This window comes from Neovison vison, chromosome 6 (assembly GCF_020171115.1).
Source record: "Neovison vison isolate M4711 chromosome 6, ASM_NN_V1, whole genome shotgun sequence".
Lineage (NCBI taxonomy): Eukaryota > Metazoa > Chordata > Mammalia > Carnivora > Mustelidae > Neogale > Neogale vison.
The window spans coordinates 28,818,487-28,830,573 of NC_058096.1; the positions used below are offsets into that span (position 1 = coordinate 28,818,487).

At 35.7% G+C, this 12,087-nt stretch overlaps 1 protein-coding gene across 5 annotated transcripts in view; it reads right to left on the bottom strand.

The window, feature by feature from the left end:
• LOC122908379 (ATP-binding cassette sub-family C member 2-like) overlaps positions 1-12,087 on the bottom strand; it is a 91,093-nt gene that overhangs the window by 14,638 nt on the left and 64,368 nt on the right. For all 5 annotated transcript variants that reach the window (XM_044251116.1, XM_044251113.1, XM_044251114.1 and 2 more), the window contains 2 exons: positions 3,518-3,672; positions 1,410-1,565 (listed from right to left, as the gene is read on the bottom strand). In XM_044251116.1, coding sequence (XP_044107051.1) covers positions 1,410-1,565; positions 3,518-3,672 — 311 coding nt within the window. The remainder of the gene's footprint in view (positions 1-1,409; positions 1,566-3,517; positions 3,673-12,087) is intronic.

Consider the following 12,087-nt stretch of genomic DNA (forward strand, 5'->3'; position numbering starts at 1 on the left):
TTGAGTCTCCTGAATTCATATTCAGGGCTCACTTTATACTGTGTCCCTAACAAGATAGGGTTTCTAGACTCATTTCCACTCCTGGTCATCCTATCCTAATTTACCAACCATAAAACCATCACATACATTTTCATTTGTGATACGAGGGTTTGGATTTTTTTTAAGCAGATATAATTGATTATCAATACTATTCCTCATATTCTAGATTTTTTTCTTTTAGCTCTAAGACATAGTGTCTTCCCTGGAGGACTTACAATCTCATAAGCGAGACAATTTGTGGTCTAAAAAAAATAGCCTGTAATACCAGCGGTATAATAAATCCATAATACCTGGATGAGTCTGAGCTCTTTGCACTATTTTGGTAGAGAATAGTTCACACAGAAAAGAAATATGACCTAGGCCATGAAGGGTAAGTCAGATCCAGTCAGGTGGAGAGAATAGGGAAAACATAGGAAGTAGGAGGAATAATAATAGCATAGGTGTAGAAATGAGAACATGATTAACATTCTGGTTTGGGAAGATTAAACTCCAATATGAATTTTAAAAACTTGAGTTTTGGGAAAGTGTCAAACTACAAGAACCACATCCTTTTCTGTAAAGAGCCTCAAAGTACTTTTGTTTTTAAATTAAATATGTGTTAAGAAATTTCCTTTTACAATGTAGCCTCCCGGTGATATAACCTTGGAATGTGGTTGACCGCATTTTAATTGGAATATAAAGATATGTATCACAAGAGATCTATTTAGTTCCTCAAGGAGTCCTTTGCTGATATTGGGGATAATGGGACAAGAAGGCAGTTACTGGTTTCTCTTTTGGATTTACAGAAAAACTTACTTTCTGCTAAAATGTAAATACAAGATAGATTCTGTGGTGGCCATAAAAATGCACAATTCCATTCTGCTGCAGCAGGAGCCACAGCTGACTGACAGCCCGGCTGCTGCCCCTCTGGATCCACTACTCTATGACCTTGGAGGCCATGTTTCCCACAGGTGGCTTCCAGGCGATGACTGAGTATGGCAGGGGTGCCATAAAGCACCCTTATGGGTGCATAAAGCAGGCCCACTTCAGGGACAAGTGGGACACTCCAATGTGTGGCACTGATTGTAGACTTCCCATTCATGCAATAAATCTTTCATCAAACTGTCCTGTAATCCAAGATGTTTCCTACCCAATCCTCTTCTCTCCCTTGCAAGAATCAGACCTGCATCCCTGTTGGAGGGCTCACGCAGCCTTCTGCGGCTCCCTCTCCTTTATCTTCTACAGGCATTCCCCAGGAACTCTCTGCTATATGGAATTCTTTCTTGGAATCTGCTTTTTGGAGAACATGAACTAATGGGCCGTCGAAGTGGGTCTGAACCTGAAATCTGTGAACTTATGTTATTAATACACATAAAAATCCATGTACTTACCTGTATAGTGAGATAGAGGAACATCAAGGGAATAACCCCAAGAATGAAGAGTGGTAAAGCTCCCCCAATGACCAAAACTGTTCCAATAACATCCAATGTGCAGTTCACCCAGTTCCGCAAGTAGTAATGGAAGCGTATATCAATTATAAACATGTCCTGAAAAAATTGGTATCAGGTCACTTTATTTTTAACTTTTCATGATTTAAAATGAAGAAAAGAAGAAATATATCACTCAATGTAAAAATTTTTTAAAAAATTACTCAGATGTAACAATCTGATGACTGAATAAGTCTAACTACATGGTCTTTTTCCTCCCCAATATACCCTTGTATATTTTTCCCTTGTGGTCAGTTGTAATAGTTAACAAACTATAATAGTTAACAAGATGTTAACTATTCTAGCAACAAGATGCCCATGGTCAAGCAATTTGGATTTCCCAATGAAAATGATGCAGCACTTAGTATATATGACTAATGTCAGACTCTGCTTAAAAAAACATTTAAAAAATGAAGTCCAAACCCCAGTAACTGGGTGCTCAGAAGCACTGGCCTAACCGCTATTTACTACTCTGTAAAATACTAGTGAGCCATTCTTAACCACTGAGAACATGTTCAGTGGCCTTTTGGATAGCTGGATCCTGTCAACATTCCAAGAGGCAGAAAAACAAAATAATCTCATCTGCAAAATTAGAAACTGAAAGATGGAAGTGGACAATGAACGAAAGAACACAGGAAGGTCATGCATCAATTCAAAAATAACTTAAATCTATGTTGTCAAATCTATGGCATAAGGTATGACCTAAGAAATTCCAGGGAGTAGGAAGATACCCAACACAGAGGCATGGACAACTACTCAGTTCATGACAAAACGGACACAAAGAGTGGAGATGGAATTTTATTAGTCTCAGTCTTGCTTTGGGATTTCTCTGTTTATCTCATATTCCGAATAGGGTAAGAGCATCATAGCCATATGAACTTTCCTGCCTGTCTTTAGAACACATCATCCCATATTCTCACCTGTTTAAGACCCAAGCATTTGACATGTTACTGTATAAAAGTGACATATGTTCACTAGGGTCCCAGACAAATGTCCACTGAGAGATAAAAATGCTAGAGATCAAGTTTTTCCATACATTTTCAAAAAGAGTGTGTACATTGGTATGACAAAGCAAGATTTACTATTCCACCACACGTTTATTATGTTAGGTACTTTCATTTAGATTTTCATGTTTTATTCTCACTTCCTCCTATATACACACCAAAAATCTTTTACACGTACACACAATATATTGGCATATTTTATGGTTGTGGGTCTGTACTACCTTATTCAGGAAACACTAGCGATATGTGTCTACTGAGAGAGCACTTGAAATGTGGCTACTGCAAACTGAGAATGTGCCATAAATAATACAAATCAGTTTTTGAAGACTGTGTAGAAATAAAGAATGTGAAATATTTAGTTAATAATTTTAAACAACTTTAAGCAAGCCTGAAATGTTTCGGATATTCTCTGTTAATATATATTTTATAATTAATTATTTCCAGCTGCCTCTTTTTACTTATTTATTGCAACCATCAGAAAATTTAAAATTACTTATGTGGCTTGCGTTCTATTTCTTTTGGACAGTGTAATTTTAAGTGTTTGATAGAAAACGAGAAGGAAAACCCTGTAGGTAAGCAGAGACACTCTGGGAAGCCCCACCACCCTCATTCACCATAAGTGAGTTGACAGTTTTCTTAAAAGCAGAATGCTTAAAATCCAGTTATCATCATATACACTTCTATTTTCTTTACTTTCTCACCCCAAACCAGTGATTCTCAAGCTAAATGTATGTAAGAACTGGAGTTGTAGGCACCAGAGCACATGTGCTTTTTGGATCCTTTCAGCGATTTTCAGGGGCTATTTTGATTATTATATGAGATGTGGTACTGCTGTACATCAGTAATAAATGTTCCAAGAATTAGAAATAAAATAATAAGGAAATCTATACTACACATAACCCATATTTTCAGGATGATATATATATATTTTATAAATACTATTACAAGGTCCTAAATACAGGTCATCGTTTTTAGGTATGCTGTTCAATAAGGTGTGGCTTTACTGACCTTGGTGAAGCGGTTGATGATCTGGCCTATGGGATTGGTTTCGAAAAACCTGAGCGGGAGGTGCAGCACATTATCTAGTAGTTGAGTATGCAAAGTTCGAGAGGCAGTCAGGGATCCTCTGGTGAGTATATAGGCTCCAGAGCAGACAAAGAGACCTAAACACAAAATGTTGCCAGGGGTATGTTAACCTCTTAAAGGAATTTTGTACCTTAACTCTCAAAAAGTTGCTTATCATAGTATCTTTTAAATGGAAAACTCAAAGAGCAAACTTAATAATGTATAATCGTGGACCAAACCAAGTACAGATATACAAAGTGCATTGATAATAAATATACACTCCAATGGGTTGCCATCTCACCAAAGAAAGGCTCGCTTTATTCACAGGCACAGATTCTAGAGAAATGCACAAAACATAACAGGACAACCAGGTTCACAGAATACTAGCAACCTATTAAATTTTGTGATGTCCTATGGGACAATATGGAATTCACTGGTGCTGCTAGCCAAATAATTACAGCTCTCCTAGCTTCTAGGTCCATGACAGAATTGTTCTTTCTAGCCTCCTTGTGATTTATGGGACCTTATAAAGAGTTCTGAGCAAGCTGAAGGAGAAATAACACGTAATAACCGGTTACAGCAATTAATTGCTGATATTAGAACTGCTCAAGTTTACTAACTTTGTACAGTGCTTGCCAATATTTATAATGGTGGATGGATTACTTCTTCAACTTGGGTCCCAAGAATAAGGATAAACCTTTTATTATTAATTAATTAATTTACTTATTTATTTATTTATTTTGGTCTGTTAAAACTACTGAGGTGGTGGGTATTATAGAGGGCACAGCTTGCATGGAGCACTGGGTGTGGTGAAAAAATAATGAATACTGTTTTTCTGAAAATAAATAAATTGGGGAAAAAAAAAAAAAACTACTGAGATTTGGTTGGTGGAAGGGCTGTTCTTGCAACAACTTGAAAAGGCAGACTGCTCAAGTTTACTAACTTTGTACAGTGCTTGCCAATATTTATAATGGTGGATGGATTACTTCTTCAACTTGGGTCCCAAGAATAAGGATAAACCTTTTATTATTAATTAATTAATTTACTTATTTATTTATTTATTTTGGTCTGTTAAAACTACTGAGATTTGGTTGGTGGAAGGGCTGTTCTTGCAACAACTTGAAAAGGCAGACATATAAATAATAAACATATAGCTGTATTGGAAGAGGTTGGAAATGGTCATCAGCATCTAGTGATTCTATAACAATATGACTATTGTTACATGCGTTTGACAAGCTATGACAGGAAAAACACAAGTTCATAAAAGAGCTATCCATGTGTGAGAAGAAATGAAAGGAGAAAAAGTTGTCAAATTGGAGAACTTGTAGGGCTGGAAGAAGACATGCTTTGTTACAGTGATTGGTCAAAGATGGATATGTGATTCAAATTGTTTCAAGAAGAGTAACTTCTGGATTTCTATGGAAGGAAGTTCTTTGAGAGAGAACATTTCCAACACCATGTGAAGCCTGATAATTAAGGCGATGCAGAGCTGATAAAGAGTAGTGAACACTTCATCTGAGCACAGGGACAGAGTGCATATATAGACCCATGCCTGGACTTTTTAGTTTGGGAAGTCAATAAGTTTCCATGTTACCTAAGCTAGTTTGCTCTGAATCATAGGGGATACACAATTGCTCCATTGCTTCTAATACAGAAAATTGCTAATAAAAATGGATTGCCAGTATGGTTCTCATTCCTTTGTTAAGTATGTGTAAAACAAAACAATGACAGTTGACCCCGACCATCTTAAATTATTTCAGCTAATTGTTTTATATTTTAAATATCACATGCTGTTGTTAAATGATTTCTTAGCTTTAAATATTTTCTATTTTTTTCCTACTTCACGCTCCCAAACTCCCTTTTTTCCCTTTTCAATAACAGGTTGTCACCCTCTTTCCTCAAATAAACATTCAATATTTATATTGCCACCAAGCATACATTATGCATGAAGTTCACCACTCCTTTCCGTATTCTTAGTTTCCTATGCAACAAGCACTAATTTATTCCCAAACACTTCAATAGTCAGCGAATCTCTTCTGAATATATTCAAACTCATCAGATATTCTATTATTTCCTTCATCCTATGTAGCCCCCTTCTCTTAGCAACATACACTACTCTCTTGGATCCCTCTTTTTTTCTTGAAACTGGAACGGTTGCAAGATCAGATACGTGCATTCTTCAGTTATGGGAAATGTTAAATATTATAAATTTGATTATTTTCACTTGCATTTTCTGACTTACGTGAGTGTTGAACTTCCTGGATTATTCCTCTAATTTTCTTATTTATCACTTTTCATCTCTTTTTGATGTTATACATCTGGGATAATTTCTTCTAGTTTATCTTCTCACACTCGTACAATCCTTTTACATCCTTTAAATGTTTCAAGAATTTTTGGTCTAAGATTGCACTTATTTCATCACATTTTTGCACTTGCTTTGTGAATATAGTATTTTGAATCTCTGAAGGCACCAATTTCACATTTTAAGTTTCTCTTTCAAATAAGATTATTTTATTTCTGGGCTCCATTGCTTTATTTGTTACCTCTTATTTATACTGTTGGTTTGATTAAAATGTAAGACCATCCATCATTGTCAGTGTCAACATATGAGATAAACATATGGTTAATTAACAGAGGTACCTGGTATGGCTTCCTTCTGCTATTGAACACTTTAATTTCCCCCAACATTGTTTCCCTCTGAATGGAAGGGATTGCTTCAAATTCCACAGGAGTGGGCAGATGTGACTCAGAGTCGGACTATTGGGATCCAGACATGGAGGCTGGAGCTTTTCCAAAAGCCATTTAAGGAGGATTTCTTCTATGTATTCCACACACACTAGGAATCCTAATTTCCTCTTCAGATATCAGCTTTCTAGTTTTCATTGAATTTCTGCAGTGCCAGTTGGTGTGCACATGATGGTGGTGATGATTGCAGGAAGGACCGATGGGCCAGAAGAACAATGGTCTAGTGAATTATTTTAGTTATTTCCATGCAACTTAATCCTACTCTTTACCTGTGACCATGAATTTAGTGTTTCTCTCCTGCTCAAATGAACATCTCCCTCTTGTGTTACAGCTTCTCCCCTATTCATTTCTGGCTGCAGGTTCTTCTACCCTTGATTGACTATCAGTTTGATTGTTTATGTAGAAATTTATCCCTCAGAAATCTTCTCAAGTCTTTCCTTTCATATTTATTCACTCTCATCTCATTGGAATTTTGTGAGGTAAGTAAAGTAGATGACCCAGTCACTCATCTTAAACGAGAAGCAGCCATGTACTCATTAAACATTGTACTTTGAAAATAAGGTGCCTATACTGTTTACATTGAATTGGAGAAAGGAATTTCCTAATAAAGAAGCATAAAAACATAATAGATTGGGGATGTTTAGAGTGTCCTAAAGATTCTAAGGGGAATAGCTGGGGCTTTGGAAAAAATGTGCAGAACTATTTCTTGTTTAGAAAATGAGGTCAGAGTTTTACTACTGTTAGAAAATACAACTCTAACAGTGGACTGTGAATTCTAGTTTCTTTTAGAATATTGATTTCTACATTATTCACAGTAGGTCTGTGGTATTAACAGGTGAAAAACAATGTTGCTTATGCTTTAAAGCACTCCTGTCCTTTTTATTTTGTGATCTATGATGATGTAAATGAATATAGCCTGCTCTTCATCGGACAAGATTCTGTAAGAGGCAGGTGTGGTCTACTGAAAAAAAAAAAAGAAATTACACAATTTTTATTTCTTAGGCTTACCCACTTATAGAAAACTTATAATGGGAACTAATAAATAAGTCTTCAGAAAATGTTAAATTTTAATGCAAAAAAATTTTTAAATGAAAGAAAAATTAGGGAGGATTCTTTTTCTTAATTAATTAATTAATCTATTTATTTGTTTATTTATTTTTTATTTATTTTTACCAACACGGGGCTTGAACTCATGATCAAAACCTGAGCTGAGATCAAGAGTTGGATGCTTAACTGACTGCCACCCAGGCACCCTGAGAAGATTCATATTTTAATAATTGAAGACCACTCTACATGAAAAGCCAATCAGAAAAAAATCCTTTGGTTAGACTGCATAATCTGTTGCCTCATTACAAAATATTTCCTATATCTACTGATAGCTAATTTTTTTCCCTTCTGATAGTTAATCAAAATAAGAGAATCTCTTCAACAAATGGTGTTGGGAAAACAGGACAGCAACATGAAGAAGAATGAAACCGGACCACTTTCTTATACTGTACACAAAAATAAATTCTAAATAGACTAAAGACCTAAACTTAAGACCTGAAGCCATAAAAATCCTAGAGGAGAACACAGGCAGCAACCTTTCTGACATCAACCATAGCAACTTCTTGCTATATATGTCTCCTGAGGCAAGGGAAACAAAAGCAAAAACAAACTATTGGGATTTCTTCAAAATCAAAAGCCTCCTCACAGTGAAGGAAACAATCAACAAAATGAAAAGGCAACCTATGGAATGAGACACGATATTTGCAAGTGACATATCTAATAAAGGGTTAATATCCAAAACATATGAAGAACTTATAAAACTCAACACCCAAAAAACAAATAACCCAATTTAAAAATGGGAAGAAGACACAAATAGATACTTTTTTCAAAGAAGACAGATGGCCAAGAGACATATGAAAAGATACTCATCATCAGGGAAATAAAACTCAAAACTACAATTAAGATACCATCTCATGGGGCGCCTGGGTGGCCCAGTGGCTTAAGCCTCTGCCTTCTGCTCAGGTTATGATCCCAGGGTCCTGCGATCGAGCCCTGCATCGGGCTCTCTGCTCGGCGGGGAGCCTGCTTCCCACCCCTCCTACCTGCCTCTCTGCCTACTTGTGATCTCCGTCAAATAAATAAATTTTTTTTAAAAATCTTAAAAAAAATCACCTCACACCTGTCAGAATGGTTAAAATCAACAATACTAGACACAACAGGTGTTGGGAAGGATGTGGAGAAAAGGAATTCCCCTTCACTGTTGGTGGGAACCCAGTGTGGTACTGCCACTCTGGGAAACAACATGGACGTTCCTCAAAAAGTTAAAAACAGAACGACCCTATGATGGAGGAGTTGAATTAGTAAGTATTTACTCAAAGAATTCCAAAATACTAATTTGAAGGGATATAAGCACCCTGCTGTTTATAGCACCATCCCCTACAATAGCCAAATGTCCATCCACTGAAGAATGGATAAAGAAGTTGTGGTACACACACACAGAAATAATAGCCATAAAAAAGAATGAAATCTTGCCATTTGCAATGACATGGATGGAGCTAGAGAGTATTAAACTAAGCAAAGTAAGTCAGAGAAAGACAAATACCGTATGATTTCTCTCATATGTGGAATTTAAGAACAAAACAGATGAATATAGAGAAAAAACAAAGAGAAACAGAAAACAGACTCATAACTGTAGAGAACAAAGTGGGAATTACTAGAGGGGAGCTAGGTGAGGGAAATGGGCTAAATAAGTGATGGGGATTAAAGAGGGCACTTGTGATGAGCACTGGGTGTTGTACGTAAGTGATGAATCATTAAATTTTACACCTGAAACTAACATCACACTATACATTAACAAAATGGAATTTAACTTTTTTTTTTTTTAAGATTTTATTTATTTGTCAGAGAGAGAGAGGAAGAGAGAGCGAGCACAGGCAGACAGAATGGCAGGCAGAGGCAGAGGGAGAAGCAGGCTCCCTGCCGAGCAAGGAGCCCAATGCGGGACTCGATCCCAGGACGCTGGGACCATGACCTGAGCCAAAGGCAGCTGCTTAACCAACTGAGCCACCCAGGCGTCCCAACAAAATGGAATTTAAATAAAAACTTGAAAAAGATAAAAAAAGATATATGGAAAATTAAAAAAAAAATGTGTACCTTAAACCAGTATTCTGCTATATGTTAACTAACTGGAATTTAAATAAAAAGTCTAAAAATTCTGATAAAAATATAAGACTTTTTACAGGTAAAATTGCAAACAGTAAATTTACATACCTTGGCTAGTGTAGGAAATGATATTTGCTCACTTACAATACCCTTCAAAATATACTGAATTTCCCCTAAAGTTCTTACAGGAGCTCTTGAACTGGTATGAGTTTTACACAGTTTCTTTTGCTGCTCAGAATTCTAGACTGCTGTATCTATTCTTTCCTCAATGAGCTGCAAACTGTAAGCCAATAATCTTGACTCTCACTGATTCAAAACCAAACACATTGTATCCTTCATAGTATAGATATTCCTTACATCCCATTTTAATAATCAAAAATATCTCTTTCCCCAATGAGTATTGTTAACAGAATGGCAAAATAAACATAACTCTGTCTCATAATATTTGCATACTTTTGACGGAGACACTTCTAAGCAATACAATGGCCACACAATAAAGATAAAAAAGGAGAAGAGAAGCAAAGCCCTAAGTTTCATACTTTTTATTTTATCTTCATTTTTCATTTTTTTAACCAAATTCATGTATCTCTTTGTGTTTTCCCTTATGAATATCCTTAGATAGCATGACTTCCACTTTTTTTTTTTTTTCTTGTTTGAATTCTCCCTGAATATCATTCCCCCTCAAGGTACCTTTCTTTCCTCTTATAAACACACACAAAATGTCTGTACTTAAAAATCTTCTGTTTATTTGTATTGTACTTTTGAATATCCTTCTTTTTTTCTTTCAAATCACCTAACATCTTTGAAGGATAATACATATCTACTCCTTAATTATCAATTGTTCAACTACCTACAATCTGTATTCTCTTCCTATCTCTTTCTTGATGATGTATCCTTGACCACAATCCTGGGTCTTTCCTCAATGTTTTTCTTCTTAACATTTCTGTAGTATTTCAGAATCACTGAGAACTTCTTTGAAGCACTCCTTTTCCTCCTTTCCTTTTTTTTTTTTTTTTTTTTTGGCTTTTGTTACATCACATTTTTCCCTTGGAAGGCACTGTGTCATCATTTAGAGTTTTCCAAAATATATTCTATGGAAAACAAGTTGCTCAAGATATTAATGGACAACACAAGAAAAAAACATGTTTTCTATGGTTAAATGATTTGAGAAACATTGGGTTAGATAGAACTAAACAGGTCAGTTGGCTGAAGAATATCTCAAAACTTTTAATGAAAGGAAAGAGAGATTTCAGATTCACAGAAACATACAGTTCTGTTTTCCAGACCTACTGGAGTACAGAACCCTATACTTATGGAGCCTCTCTACTGCTTCATGTAAAACTCTTCGGGAAATGTTAATTTAGTGGTTAAGAATAATTCAGGGAAACTGGTACACATGGATTCAAATCCTCGTTCTGAAACTTTTTATCCTCAGGACTTCGTGCATAGTATTCATTTCCTCTAGCGTTAAATAATACCTAACATTTACTCACTCTTGCTATGTGCTCAGCACTTTTCTGCAAGCTCTAGACATATTAGCTGATTAATCACTAAAACAATATTTAGGTAGAAATTATCCACATTCTATAAATAGTAAAACTAAAAGTTTTAAGTAACATGCCCAAGCTTAAAGAGTCCCTCATTAGAATGTATGTTAAATGAATTGATAAATTAGTCTAGACCATATGAAATTACCATTTTTGTGCATCATAAAATTCCATGTATCTACTAACCTCTATAACTAAAATGCTTTGGGTTTCCAGGAACAGAGCAAGCCTTCATATTATTGTGCTTTTGTGTCGTTTTGCATTTTTGTGTTTGCATTTTGTGTGTGTTTATCTGTTGATCAGGAACTTACCTCCGCTCAAATTCTCTGAAGCCAGTCCCCTAACTGGCTGTACATCAGCATTCCCCAAGTATCTATCATTCACCCTTGGAGCTCTTAATCCTCATTCATAGTAATCATATCTGCTCTAGGGCTCATTTGTTATCTCTATTAGAATAACTCAACATCTTGGAAGAACCACAGAGCTATAGAGTGTTAGAGGTTGGAGGAAATGTAGAAATTATTGAATCTAAGCCCTCCATTTACAAATAAATGAAATCTGTTTCCCAAACTTCCAGATATGCATTTAAATTTGCCTACTGGGAGGAAAAAAAAAGTAGAAAAATGTATCTACACTTTCTATTTAATGTGTCAAAAATTGGATTCATTGTTGAATTGAGTTGAAGTCAATTGAATTCCCTGCCCCACCTATTAAGATTTCCCCCGGAAAAAAAAAAAAAAAAGATTTCCCCCTGGTTTCCTTATCTTTGTCTTCATCATTCCTCAGTTACCCAAAATGAACTTCAAAACCATGAATGAGGCCTCTTCTTAGCTTCAGATCACCTATTCTTACATATGTTTTCACTATAAGGTCTTCCCTATCTATCCCTTTCTCCAACCGCATTGCCATTCTCTGACCATTGATTTGTTTGTTCATTTATTTTCCTTCATTCTTTATTCATTCAATCCTATTCCATTCCCTACTCATTGTTTAGCAGTGGACTAGATGCTTTGGATGAAGAGATAGATCAGAGATCTTTCTATATTAGATTATCTCCTGTCCAAATTTACA